Genomic DNA, 13,711 nt, shown 5'->3' on the forward strand with positions numbered 1-13,711 from the left:
CTCACCCCCCCCCCCCAAATCCCCTCCTGGGCTGCTGCTCATGCCTTTCATATGAAACCTCTCTTCCAGAGATTACTCTGAGTGAAATATTCAGGAGGCCATAAGGGGGAGGGGGAGGACGTGTGGGTGTGTGGAAGGAGGGGGGGGTCATGGTGGGGCGGGTGCCGCCCACTCAGATCTTCTCAGCTCGACTGAGCTGCCCACCTTGCAGGGTGGGTGGGGGCGGAGGTTGGGGTGTGTGTGATTCCTCCCAGCCTGTCATCCTGTGACTCAACCAACGCAGGATTCGAACGTGGTGCTTCGTTGGGACGGGTACTCTCTCTCTCTTTCCCGGATATGTCGCCCTTGGAACTGGCTGCTGGGGAGGGCGGGGTCCCTCTGTGGCGAGAGTTAAGCAGAATGCGGCAGGCCAACTCGCCAGGAACGGTGCGGCATGCCCAAATCTCCGGTCTTGGCAGAGATGTTGGGCATGAAAGGAGCCTCTCTGGCAGAAACTTTAAAGCCCTCTCTCTCCACTCGCAGAACAAACCAGGACGGGGAGATAAGGAGGCTCAAAGGAGGCAGAGATGCGCCTCTCGCATGCCAAGGTGCCCACGGAGTTGGCATTGGGGGGGCTGGGAGCCGTTCTCACCTCTCCCTCCCTCCATAAAGGCATAAGCCTGCTGGATCAGGCCAGCGGCCTATTGAGTCCAGTCGTCCTGATCTCACAGGGGCCAAATACCCCTCGGAGAACAGGAATCGAGATAGACTGCCCCTGAACTGGGAGGTTTCATAATCAGAAGGGCCCCGTCTCCTGTCTTCACAGCGAGCAACTCTCTGGCAGGAACTGGGCTCTGCGGAGGCTTCCTGAGCAGCGGCTCCTGCGCTGGACTGGATGACCCTCGGGGGTCCCTTTAAACCGCAGAATTCTGCGATTCCAAGAAGCAGCAAGGGAGTCTCCCTCTAGAATCATAGAATCCTAGAGTTGGAAGAGACCACAAGGGCCATCCAGTCTAACCCCCTGCCAAGCAGGAAACACCATCAAAGCATTCTTGACATACGCCTGTCAAGCCTCTGCTTAAAGACCTCCAAAGAAGGAGACTCCACCACACTCCTTGGCAGCAAATTCCACTGTCGAACAGCTCTTACTGTCAGGAAGTTCTTCCTAATGTTTAGGTGGAATCTTCTTTCATGTAGTTTGAATCCATTGCTCCGTGTCCGCTTCTCCGGAGCAGCAGAAAACAACCTTTCTCCCTCCTCTATATGACATCCTTTTATATATTTGAACATGGCTATCATATCACCCCTTAACCGTCTCTTCTCCAGGCTAAACATACCCAGCTCCCTAAGCCGTTCCTCATAAGGCATCGTTTCCAGGCCTTTGACCATTTTGGTTGCCCTCTTCTGGACACGTTCCAGCTTGTCCGTATCCTTCTTGAACTGTGGTGCCCAGAACTGGACACAGTATTGCAGGTGAGGTCTGACCAGAGCAGAATACAGTGGTACTATTACTTCCCTTGATCTAGATGCTATACACTCCTATTGATGCAGCCCAGAATTGCATTGGCTTTTTGAGCTGCTGCATCACTCTAGGCGGTCGCAGGAAGGGCAACTGCTGGCCGAAGGGTGTGGGATCGGAGGCGGGTTTGGCCACACCTCCGGGGCTGAGGGCGCAGCAGCCGTTCTTCTCCCTTCCTTCCTTCCTTCGCTCCCCCTCCTCACGAGGAAATGAAGGGGCAGGGAGAAGCGCATGCAAATGCCGTCCTGCTGGATTTGCATAGATCTCAGGCGGGGCTGCAGAGTTCGGCTTCCCAGGCGGCCCAGCCAGGGCCCTGCTGCTGCTGCCGCGGCGGCGGCTTAGAGGCGGCTGCTATTTTCAGCTTTACAAATTTGCAGTCTTCTCGCAGGTGGAGTCTGGCACCTGCATGGCCCAGCCGCCAAATCTCTCTCCTGCTTTGTCTGTCAGTCCCCCCACCAACACACAACACCCCCCAGTCTCTGCCTGAGCTGCAGCAGAACTTAAAGACCTCACCCTGCCCCCCCCCCGCAGCAGATTACACACCTCTCCCTGCAATTGATTATTATCATCAATTGCATTTAGATCCCACTGTTTTTCCCAACGTGGCAGGCAGGGTTCTTCCCTGCAAACCTGATCCCCACAACAACCCTGCAAGGTAGATCAGGCTGCGCGAGGCCAGGTGAGCTTCACAAAGGCTGAGTGGGGGGGGGATTTGAACTCTCCCAGGTGCTAGTCCTCATTGCATCCCCACCACAGCCCCAAACGCAGCACTTCTGCCCCCCTCTCCGCAGCCCCTTCCCCCCCCCTTTGCTGCTGCTACTGCTGCCTGCCTTTCGCCCTGGGAAGGAAGGCAGAAAGGAAGGAAGGAGGGAGGCTGTTAGCAGAATACTGTAGTGCCCTGCGGCCTTCTCCAATCAGAGTTAATGATCTGTTTATCGTGTGACATTTTGACGGGAGAAGAACCGGTGGAGTTGAACCGCGAGGCGTCCTCTCCGCAGGGGCGGGGGGAGCACTGGCAGCTGCAGCCGCCGCCAACGGGGGAGTCCCTGGCCTGCCGGGTGCTGCCTGCCTTGGCGGGTGCAGAGGGGCAGCGGCCTGGTTATCAGAATAATCTTGCAAGGGGCAGGAGGATCAGGGCCTCGGCGCCCTCGCGTGCAGCGTTGATGCATCCAGCTGGCTTCCTTCCTCTGCAGCGCCCAGATAATCGGAGATTTTGTGCTGGGTGAAGGTGGCGAGGGGCATCAGAAGAGCAGCTGGCCGCAGCTGGATTGGGCCAAAGTGGGGCCCACCAGACCCCACCCTGGTCAGCCAGATGCCCCAGTGGGAAGCCATCAGCAGGACCTGGAAGCCCTCTCCTCCTTCCTCCTCCTCCATGGATTTTTTTTCGAGCCAACTAGGTGGGTGGACATCGCTGCCTCCGGTGGGAGGGAGTTCCACAGGTTATCCGTGCGCTGCATGAAGAAGTCCCTCTGTGGCCGACCAGGTGTCCCCAAAGCGAACCCACTGCAAGCAGGACCTGAGACCAGCAGCGTTCTCCTGCTCTTGCTCTCCCACATGCTAAGGTAGACTGGCTCTGCCCATGGAGGTTCCGTTTAGGAAACCTAAGCGACTGGAAGCTCTCTCGGTCCCCCTAGGCCACCAGTGTTCCCACAAGCAATGTGGGATTGCCTCCGATGATCATTTTAGCCCCTTAAAACTCTCCCTGCGACTTCGCGCCCCATCTCTGCCGCTGCCTTGTTGCCGCGTTTCCTTGGCCTCAGTCTTCCCCGTCTGTGGAATGGGAAGACCAGTCGTCACGCGGGAGAGTGCCGAGGTGGGAAACATCCTGCCCCACAGCGTCAGCCCCTCCAAGTGGCCGGCTCCTGCTGCCGATTCTCCTGCTCCGTCCAGGGGAGAGAGATCTCCTGTGCAGGATGCAGTCCCTGTTCTAGCCAGAGCAAGGCTGCGCCTTCTCGTCCTGGGCTTTTTCTCTGCGTGGGGCTGCCCCCTTTCTGGTGCTGTGGGGCCGGCTGTGGGTGTGGGTCTTCTGCCTGCCTTTCCTGCTTCTCCCTCCCTCCTGCATCTTCTGCCTCCGAGAAGCGCAGCCTCATTTTTTGATGAGCTCCTAATCCCCTGAATTGCAAACAGCTTTCCCCAATTGAGGAGGCGGATTAGCACACTCCGGTTTAATCATGTTGACATCTCCGAACTGGCCTGGCTGCTGGGGCAGCGGAGGGAGGGGGGCAGCCTGCCGGGGGTCTCCCAGCTGGTGGAGGGAGAGGGTGGGGTTGCCTCCCCTCGTGGGCATCTGGCAAAGCTGACCGATGGAAGATTCATGATAGATCAAAAGGCTTCTTCACGCAGCACAGAGTTAACCTGTGGAACTCACTCCCACAGGAGACACAATGATGGCTACCAACCTGGATGGCTGTGGAAGGGGGTTGGGTAAACTCATGAAGGAGGAAACGCCTATCGATGGGCGACTAGCCAGGATGGCGACGCTCTGCCTGTGTGGGCGGAGACCATTTATGCCGAAACCGCAGGCGGAGAAGGACCTCTTGTGCTTACACCCTGCTTGCGGATTTCGCATTCGGGGCATTTGCTTGGCCCCTGTCAGAATACTGGGCCGGATGGGTCATAGACTCTTCTGTGGTTGTCCAGATGTGCCTGTTCCCATTTCCCATCTGGGAGAACTGAGGCCAGAAGATGGCGACTGGCTTGAGCATGTGGGGATTCATTTGGGTCTTCCCCGGTCCAGCAGCACCTGGGTGGGCCCCAAAGCTGGGAAGCGGGGCAGAGCGGCTCCCTCTTTCCTCAGCCCACCTCTTCTCCTCTCCTCTCCTCTCCTCTCCTCTCCTCTCTCACAGGTTCACAGAGGCCGAGGCCGTGGTGATGGGCGATGTGACCTACGGGGCCTGCTGCGTGGACGACTTCACCGCCCGGGCGCTGGGAGCCGACTTCCTGGTCCACTACGGCCACAGCTGCCTGGGTACGAAGGAGACAAGGGCCAGGCCTGGGCCAGCCTCTCCGCTCGGGAATTAGAGGTCTAGTCGTGGTGTGGCAGTTAAAGAGGGCATCTCCACTCAGCCTTGTAGTTTGCTGGGTGGGTCACAGCCTCTCTCTCTCTCTCTCTTTCTTTCTTTCTGCCTGGCCTTCCTCGCAGGGTTGCAGTGAGGACAAACCAGGGAGTGGTGGGCAGGAGGTCCTTGGGCGCCCCCTTGAGCTCCTTGGAGGAAAGGCAGCCTTTGAACATAAAGGGAGCTCTGGAATCTCGGGGCAGGATTATTTCTGCCCTGCCTGCATCCTTTCCTCTCCGGTTTCTCCTTTTGCTTCACAGCGTCCTTGATTCCGGGAGCTTCTGAGGAACGGGCTGTGGCCCCGCTTTGCCCCACGGAGAGTATTTTGGGGTAGGGTGGGGGGGGGGCTCTGCTGCACTGGAGGAGGAAGAGGAGGAAGGCTTGGCTGGATGGGGGAGGGGGAGGCCAGGAAACCCGAAAAGAGGGCTGGCTGCCGCCACTGCCTTGCATCTCCCTAGGCGGAAACGGTTCTCTGGATGCTGTTGCTATGGCAACTGCAGCGCTGTCCCAGATGCTGCTAACTTTGAAGTCCGCCCAGGATGGAATCCGGCTCAAAATAACAGGGAAAGGAAAGGAAAGGGGGAGGGAGAGAGAGGGAGAGGGAGAGATAGAAAGGGAGAAAAGAGGCCATGTTAGCTTTTAAGGTGGATCTGCAGAATTATCACCCCGGAGGGAGGGGGGTGGAGCTTCCCTGAGCCTTCATCCTCTCTCCTCCCTCTGGCCCATCTCTCTGATTTTTTGGCATTGTTGCTAGGGCTGTTGCTGGGTGTGTGTGCGCTGGGGGGGTCACAGTGATGGAGTGGGGAGGGGGAGATCATTGGAGGGGTGGGGAGAAGCGGGTGGGTGAGGAGGAGGCTGTCAGACCCCCTGGCACAGGCGGATTTGAAGTGGGGAGGAATTTCTCGTACCTATTTTATGCCCGCTTTTCCTGGCTTCTCTCTCCTCCTCCCCCCCCCCCCCCCCGCCCAAGCAACCCTCTGCCACTTTTCCAGGTCAGGGACGGCCTTCGCAGAAGGAGGAGCAGCCTGTATTCTGCACACACATACACCTCCCTCTCCGCCCCCCCAACCACGATTTTTCAATGCACCAAGAGGAGTAGGGCAAGCTGGGGGGGGGGACACCCCACCCTTGCCAAGTGGTACACCTAAAGGGCAGCCTGCGTCCCTTGGGGCAGCCTTTGGGAGCTGCTTACAGTTAGCAGGCAGGATGGGGGGCTGGGAATACAACCCCTCCCCCTTTCCAGAGCCCCAGCACCGCAGGGCTGTTGCGGGCAGGCAGACGTGCGGCAAGCGAGTTCTGAGTTCCGTTTAGGAGAGGTATAATTGACACTGCATGCCGTCCGTCTCTCTCTCTCTCTCTCTCTCTCTCTCTCTCTCTCTCTCTCTGGCAGTGAGATTGAAAAGCCATCCAAAGCGAAGCAGCACCCAAACCGCTGCTCAGAAAAGCCTCCTTGGCAAATTGCAGAGTTGGAAGGGACCCCCAGGGGTCATCTAGCCCTACCCCCTCGAATGCAGGAAGTGCAGATAAAGAATACCGGACAGGTGGAGGCACAGCTTTGGCATGGCTTGTGTCTCTGTGTTTAAATTTGTGAGTGGGCTCCCATTCCTTTGGCTAAGAGGGGGGCCAGGATGGAACCCCCCCCCCCAAAAAAAAGTTCTAGGGGATTTTGTATGTAGAGACAGTGGAGCCGACTCCCTCAGGAGGTGGTGGACTCTCCCTCCTTGGAGGTCTTTCAGCAACTCTGCCATGTTGGGAGGGAGGATTGGGTGATGAAGTCACACCTGCTGCAAGGACAGGGGCGGAAATGGCTTTCTGTCGCAGAACAGCCACTCACGCAGAGGAGCGATGGGAGGTGCTCCTTCCAGAATGAAATCCCTTTGTGTGGTGCACAGTTTGGGGAGGAGAATCTGTCTCTTCTTGGAAGGTGTGGAAGAGTCGTGGGGAGTCGCCTCTCTTGGCAATCTGCTGTTTTTATGCCAGCGACTCACGGAATCATAGAATTGTAGAGGGACCCCAAGGGTCATCTAGCCCAGCCCCCTGAAACACAGGAATCGCATTCTTCATTCTTATCCATTTCTGCCTTGCGTTTCAACCTGCAAAGGAGCCAAAGTCAGCATCTGTGTGGATGTGCTCTTTGCAGCGGTGGCTGGGTAGCCAGAGCTACTTTTCTGCTCTGCTTGGCTCTCCCTGCACCTCATATGGACTAGAAACTTGATGGAGGTAGAGTAGTTGTCTTTTTCACTTTCCTGGGACTGGGCAGAAGGGAAGCCACACTTTGCCACTTTCTTCATCCAGCGTTTGTGCATGTTGCAATCGTGGCCGTGTGGGATCATCCCACCTTGGGTTGGTGGGGTTTGCTGCTGAGTAAGAATATTTATCTTAATGGGACAAGACCTGAAATCTATTGGATGAAGTCAGCATGCTTCTCTCCCTGGTGCCCCCCCCCCAAAAAAACACCCTGTCCTGTTCTCTCCCCTCTCCCTCCAGTTCCCATTGACTCCACGCAGGGAGTGAAGATGCTCTATGTCTTTGTGGACATCAAGATTGACACGGCACACTTTGTGGAGACCCTGCGCTTCAACTTCCCTGCGGGGGCCACGCTGGCCCTCGTCAGCACCGTCCAGTTTGTCTCGGCGCTGCAGGTAAGAATAGGGAAATAAATCGCAACATTGTGTGCGTTGGGAGTCTCGTGTGCATCTCCTTCTTCAGACAGCGTATTGTTAAACTGCGGAACTCTCCTCTGCAGGAGCCAGTGATGGCATTAAAGGTGGACTCCTCTTAGTTCATGGAGGAGAGTGAGGATATCAGTGGCTTCTAGCCACCAGGGCTAGGCTGTGTCAGCACTCTTGGAGGGAGGATGTCCCCAAACACCAGTTACTGGGAATCACAAGGGGAAGAGCAGTGTGATGCAGCAGCTAAAAAAGCCAATGCAATTCTGGGCTGCATCAATAGGAGTATAGCATCTAGATCAAGGGGAGTAATAGTACCACTGTATTCTGCTCTGGTCAGACCTCACCTGGAGTACTGTGTCCAGTTCTGGGCACCACAGTTCAAGAAGGATACTGACAAGCTGGAACATGTCCAGAAGAGGGCAACCAAAATGGTCAAAGGCCTGGAAACGATGCCTTATGAGGAACGGCTTAGGGAGCTGGGTATGTTTAGCCTGGAGAAGAGAAGGTTAAGGGGTGATATGATAGCCATGTTCAAATATATGAAAGGATGTCATATGGAGGAGGGAGAAAGATTGTTTTCTGCTGCTCCAGAGAAGCGGACACGGAGCAATGGATTCAAACTTCAAGAAAGAAGATTCCACCTAAACATTAGGAAGAACTTCCTGACAGTAAGAGCTGTTTGGCAGTGGAATTTGCTGCCCAGGAGTGTGGTGGAGTCTCCTTCTTTGGAGGTCTTTAAGCAGAGGCTTGACAGCCATATGTCAAGAATGCTTTGGTGGTGTTTCCTGCTTGGCAGGGGGTTGGACTGGATGGCCCTTGTGGTCTCTTCCAACTCTACGATTCCATGATTCTAAGAGGGTTGCTGCTGCACCACTAGATCGTGGAATCATAGGATGGTACCCAAAGGTCATCTAGTCCAACCCGCTGCAATGCAGGGATCTTTGCTAAAGCATCCCTGACAGATGGCCATCCAATATCTGCTTAAAAACCTCCAAGGAAGGAGAGGCCACCACCTCCCGAGGGAGACCACTCTCGAGTGGCTCTGGCTGTCAGGAAGTTCTTCCTGATGTTGAGTCGGACTCTCCGTTCTTGTGATTTGACTCCATTGGTTCAGGTCCTCGCAGAGCGGCAGAAACCAGCCTTGCTCCATCTCTCTTCAGATATTTGAAGATAGCTCTGTGTGTCACCTGCCTTGTTTGGTGCTAGAATTTCAGGGTACAGGGGGACCGCCTATCTTTTGTGGAGACCCTAAAGAGCCACCTCAGGGGGCTGGACTGGATGACCCTGGGGGGTCCCATCCAACGACATTCATCTTATTCTCCTCCCTGCTTTCCCCGAAACCCGCTTTTAACTGGCTGAACCGGCGAGCTCTCGTAACATCCCGGGATGGCTGTCTGAGCTCCTGTCTGCCGCTTCTCTCACCACATCCCCGTTTGGCAGCCACTCTGTTACTGTCACCCAAGACAGCCCGAGCGAGCATCACAAAGCGGGTGGCAGGCAGGGAGGGGTCCCAGCAGGGCCTGCGGAGTGCCTGGGTGGGCAGAGATGGATGGGCGCCGGGCGCGGGAGCCGCCTGAACACGGCAGCATTGGAGCGTTAAGGAGGCAGGCGCAGCTCCTGCCCTTTTAATTGATGCCTTGCCAAGCCCCACGTGGCCCAGCTCGGTTCCCAGGGGTGCCATTGGGGGGGGGTTGGGGAGGGGGAAGCCCTCCTCATCACACAACGTGACAGTTGTGCGCCCAGCTCCCATCCAGGGTGGTTCTGAGCCTCCAGAGCACCTCTCTTTCTCGGTCAGGCAGACGGCCGTGGACCCAGCTTTGGGGAAACTGGAGTTCTCAAAAGTAATTTTAGGGTTTTTTCATGTGTTTGGGGTGTGTGTGTTCCCGGTGAAGTCCCTTTTCTTTTGATTTTATAATGTATATAAAACGGAGAGAACGGTTAGGACAACGGGCAATGATGGAGAACAAAGCCATAAAACAGGCACGGAGAATGTGTACAATTGCAGGTGGGTTAAAATAAGGAGAGGGACCCAGGTGGCGCTGTGGTTAAACCACTGAGCCTAGGGCTTGCTGATCAGAAGGTCGGCGGTTCAAATCCCTGTGACGGGGTGAGCTCCCATCGCTCGGTCCCAGCTCCTGCCAACCTAGCAGTTCGAAAGCACGTCAAAATGCAAGTAGATAAACAGCGGGAAGGTAAACGGCGTTTCCATGTGCTGCTCTGGTTTGCCAGAAGTGGCTTTGTCATGCTGGCCACATGACCTGGAAGCTGTACGCCGGCTCCCTCGGCCAATAATGCGAGATGAGCGCGCAACCCCAGAGTCGGTCACGACTGGACCTAATGGTCAGGGGTCCCTTTAAAATAAGGAAGGCCAAGTAAAGAATGCCAGCATTTATCTGATGATCCAGTCCGCTTCCAAATTTGGCAGCCTTGGGATGAGGGTCGCCTTGAAAAGGATGTTTCTGCTGCATTTGTACGAACGGAAGGACGAGCCGTAGAAAAGGTGCCGGGAGGCTCTAGTCCTCGCCCAAATCTCAAATTATGCATCATTTCCCCTATTTATCGCTCTGTTCCGAAACTAGTGGTACCAATCGTCCAGTGTCAGATTTTGGGCTGTTTTCTGTTGAGTCACAAGCAACTATTTGAGCTGCCGAGATAATAATTTAAGGTCTCTTCCTTTGACAATATCTCTGCATTGATAGGAGGTTTGGTGTGTGGATTTTATATTGCGAAACTCCTTAAGTTGGGGTGTAGATATAATAACAACGGTGAAAACAACCGTTATTAATCTCAGCCCCTGTTTTTGTTCTGCATCCTCCTTCCCCCCCCCCCCGTCCCCTTGACAGGCTGCCCGGCAGGCGCTCCAAGCTGACTATTCCATCTGCACCCCACAGTGCAAGCCTCTCTCGCCCGGGGAGCTGCTGGGATGCACAGCCCCCCGCCTGGCCCAGGCCACGGATGCCATTGTGTGAGTAAGACCCTCGCGTGGGCCGTGCTTGGGATTGGGGCTCTTGGCTAGATAGATGTGTTGGGAGACAGCGGAGCAGGGTGCCTTCGGGGCGGAAGTCAAATCGCTGGAGGGTTGCAGAGGCTGATGCAGGAGAGACATGTTGCGTTGCATCTGGGCCAGAGGAAGATGCATGTATCTATGGTTTGGCAAGATCAATGGTATCACAGATCACATTTTACAGACTGCAAATAATGCTCAGCAAAAAGTCACACACAAATGCAGAAAGTCAGCCTTGAGCTGTCTCTCAGTTATGCGGGTGAGCCTAGCCGTATCTGAGTGCTCAAAGACTTCCTATTCCTCAGGAAGTACTTCCGTCCCTTTTCTGGTACAGGGAAGCGAGTCTTGCTGGTTGTCAGCTGACCAAAAACCTCTCACGGGTTCTTTTCCTTTCGTGACTCAGACGTTACGGGCTATTTCGGCGCAATGGCAAAGTTCCACGCAGTTTTCGTGCCGTAATTCAAGAGATCAATCTTGCGGGTTCTTCCGTTTTTGTGCTCTGCAGAATCTTGCAGGACCCAGAAATCATGTGGGGTAGTTCATCCGGAGGAATTGATCCGCCTCCCACAGCATCCCTAATGGGATCTGTCACAGTGGCCGGAGCAGACTACTTCAGAGTAACGACGCTACGCAGCTCTGCATTTTATTCTTTTATTGGTGCTGCGTATTTACAGTGCTGAAGTCATTGCTATTTACACGGAACGATGGGGTCATTACGTTGCAGAACCTCCGAATGGCTTTTGGCGCGTCTTTCTCCAACACAAAAGCTTTGGCAGACCCATCCTCTTTCCCCTCCTCTTTCTGCGTAATTCCGGAGTTGGGGGGATGGGTCTCCCGCCCTTATTCGCCCCTTCCTGTCCCACCTGGGACCCTGGCTCCGCTACCTTGCCTGAGCCTCGGACATGACTTCCTGCTTCCTCACTGGAATCGGAGCTCCCTCTGCTTTCCCCTGTGCTCGGGGATGGGCTTGAACTCAGGAGGGGAGGGACTTCGCGATATCCCCTGTCCCTCACAGGATCGAGGGCTCAGGTTTCCTGCCCCGACTTAACTCCGAGCTGAAGGGTCGAAGGAGAAGGGGGCCTCTGTGCAGACGCAGAGTTCCTCGCCCTTGACCTTTGGGTTGGGAGCTTCAGGAATGCCTCTGCCCAAAGCTTGGCTAGTGGCGGTAATGTCCTATGGGTGGGGGTCGGGGAAGGTCCCAGGGGCCAGGTATCAGAGGGGTGGAGGGGGGCATATTTGCAAGCACCATGCCCAGAGACTGTGGTGCCTCTTGGCCTGGAGAACCCCACAAAACCCCCTTGTGACGTCTGGAAATCCTGGCAGAAGTTTTCGAGAAGTTCTGGCTGTGTGGTGTAGTGGTTAAGAGCGGTGGCCTCCTAATCTGGGGAACCGGGTTCGAGTCTCCGCTCCTCCACATGCAGCTGCTGGGTGACCTTGGGCTAGTCCCACTTCTCTGAAGTCTCTCAGCCTCACTCACCTCACAGAGTGTTTGTTGTGGGGGGGGGGGGAAGGAGATTGTTAGCCACTTTGAGACTCCTTTGGGGAGTGATAAAGCGGGATATCAAATCCAAACTCTCCTTCTTCTTCCTCTGCCATGTACCTTTTGGTCCTGGATCGACTCCTGTCCGTGGGAGGCCTGGGTGGGATTTTGCCCCCCAGTTGTGGGGCCGGAGAAAGAGAGGGGGGGAGAAGTTGGCACTTTGGGGGAAGACGGACGACTCTGGGCCTGATGCGGCAACCCCATTAATTTTCTTTAAGGACAGTGAATTAGCCGGCCCCTGCCTCCCGCACACCTAATTATGAGAGGTAATGGAAATGCTTAATGCGCTGTGAACGGCGCAGCAGGGAGACAGAGGGAAATAAATAATGCCCCCCACCCACTCTGGGAGGAGAGGGGGTGGGCAGACCGAGGGGAGGGGAGGGGAGGGGGCTTTTCTGGCCAGCCCCCCAGCCAAAATGATGGAGGGTTTTTTCTGCCACTGTGGTCAATCTTCCCCAGTTTCCTCTCCTCCCAGGGATACTCCTGTTCGCAAGCGCAGCCAGGTTGGGGCCGCCTTCCTAGCAGTTCAGAGACTTACAGAATGGTGGGGTTTGAAGGGACCCCAAGGGTCTTCTAGTCCAGCCCCCTGAAAGCTGGACTCTGCTGCTCCTGGTGGGGGCCAGCGACTACGTTGCCTAGTGAGTCGGGGCAAGCTGGGACTCCAGCAGCAGCAAGAGGAGATGCGGAGGCAAAGGAAGCCGCCTGCTGTACCTCTGTGCGATGCACAGTTCTGTCCTGGTGGCTGCCTTCCACCGACAGACGGAGGGAACCTCTACTCACGACCACAATCCATTTTGGAGGCCCGTCCTTATGGTGAAACGGGTCGCTGGTAGAAGCGCCGTTGTGTGCACATTCGGCGGCAGCCACTTCTGCGCATGCACGAATCGCAGCAAACCCAGTGTTTACTTCCGGGTTTGCCGGGGTCGTGACTTGGAACGGGCCTAAGTAGAGTGGGATGTAAGTAGAGGTTCTACTGTATCGGGTGCCATTAGGCTGCTTGCTCTCGATGCTGGTGCCACAGGGCGGGCCTGTCCTCCGGGGAGGTTCCCTGTTGTGTCTCTGCCCTGGCCAAGTGCATAGAATCATAGAGTTGGAAGAGACCACGAGGGCCATCCAGTCCAACCCCCTGCCGAGCAGGAAACACCATCAAAGCATTCTTGACATATGCCTGTCAAGCCTCTGCTTAAAGACCTCCAAAGAAGGAGACTCCACCACACTCCTTGGTAGCAAATTCCACTGCCGAACAGCTCTTACTGTCAGGAAGTTCTTCCTAATGTTTAGGTGGAATCTTCTTTCTTGAAGTTTGAATCCATTGCTCCGTATCCGCTTCTCTGGAGCAGCAGAAAACAACCTTTCTCCCTCCTCCATATGGCATCCTTTCATATATTTGAACATGGCTATCATATCACCCCTTTACCTTCTCTTCTCCAGGCTAAACATACCCAGCTCCCTAAGCCGTTCCTCATAAGGCATCATTTCCAGGCCTTTGACCATTTTGGTTGCCCTCTTCTGGACACGTTCCAGCTTGTCAGTATCCTTCTTGAACTGTGGTGCCCAGAACTGGACACAGTGCTCCAGGTGAGGTCTGACCAGAGCCGAATACAGTGGTACTATTACTTCCCTTGATCTAGATCAGGGGTCAGCAGACTTTTTCCTCAGGGGGCCGGTCTACTGTCCCTCAGACCTTGTGGGGGGCCGGACTATATTTTTTTGGGGGGAATGAACGAATTCCTATGCCCCACAAATAAGCCAGAGATGCATTTTAAATAAAAGGACACATTCTACTCATGTAAAGACATGCTGATTCCTGGACCATCCGCGGGCCGGATTTAGAAGGCGATTGGGCCGCATCCGGCCCCCGGGTCTTAGTTTGGGGACCCCTGATCTAGATGCTATACTCCTATTGATGCAGCCCAGAATTGCATTGGCTTTTTTAGCTGC

General features: G+C 55.4%; 1 protein-coding gene across 2 annotated transcripts in view; it reads left to right on the top strand.

Annotated features, from left to right (window-relative positions):
• DPH1 (diphthamide biosynthesis 1) overlaps positions 1–13,711 on the top strand; it is a 47,095-nt gene that overhangs the window by 12,213 nt on the left and 21,171 nt on the right. For both annotated transcript variants that reach the window (XM_035139843.2, XM_060283075.1), the window contains exons 4-6: positions 4,345–4,466; positions 7,042–7,196; positions 10,070–10,191. In XM_035139843.2, the coding sequence (XP_034995734.2) occupies positions 4,345–4,466; positions 7,042–7,196; positions 10,070–10,191 (399 nt within the window). The remainder of the gene's footprint in view (positions 1–4,344; positions 4,467–7,041; positions 7,197–10,069; positions 10,192–13,711) is intronic.

This window comes from Zootoca vivipara, chromosome 15, assembly GCF_963506605.1.
Source record: "Zootoca vivipara chromosome 15, rZooViv1.1, whole genome shotgun sequence".
Taxonomy (NCBI): domain Eukaryota; kingdom Metazoa; phylum Chordata; class Lepidosauria; order Squamata; family Lacertidae; genus Zootoca; species Zootoca vivipara.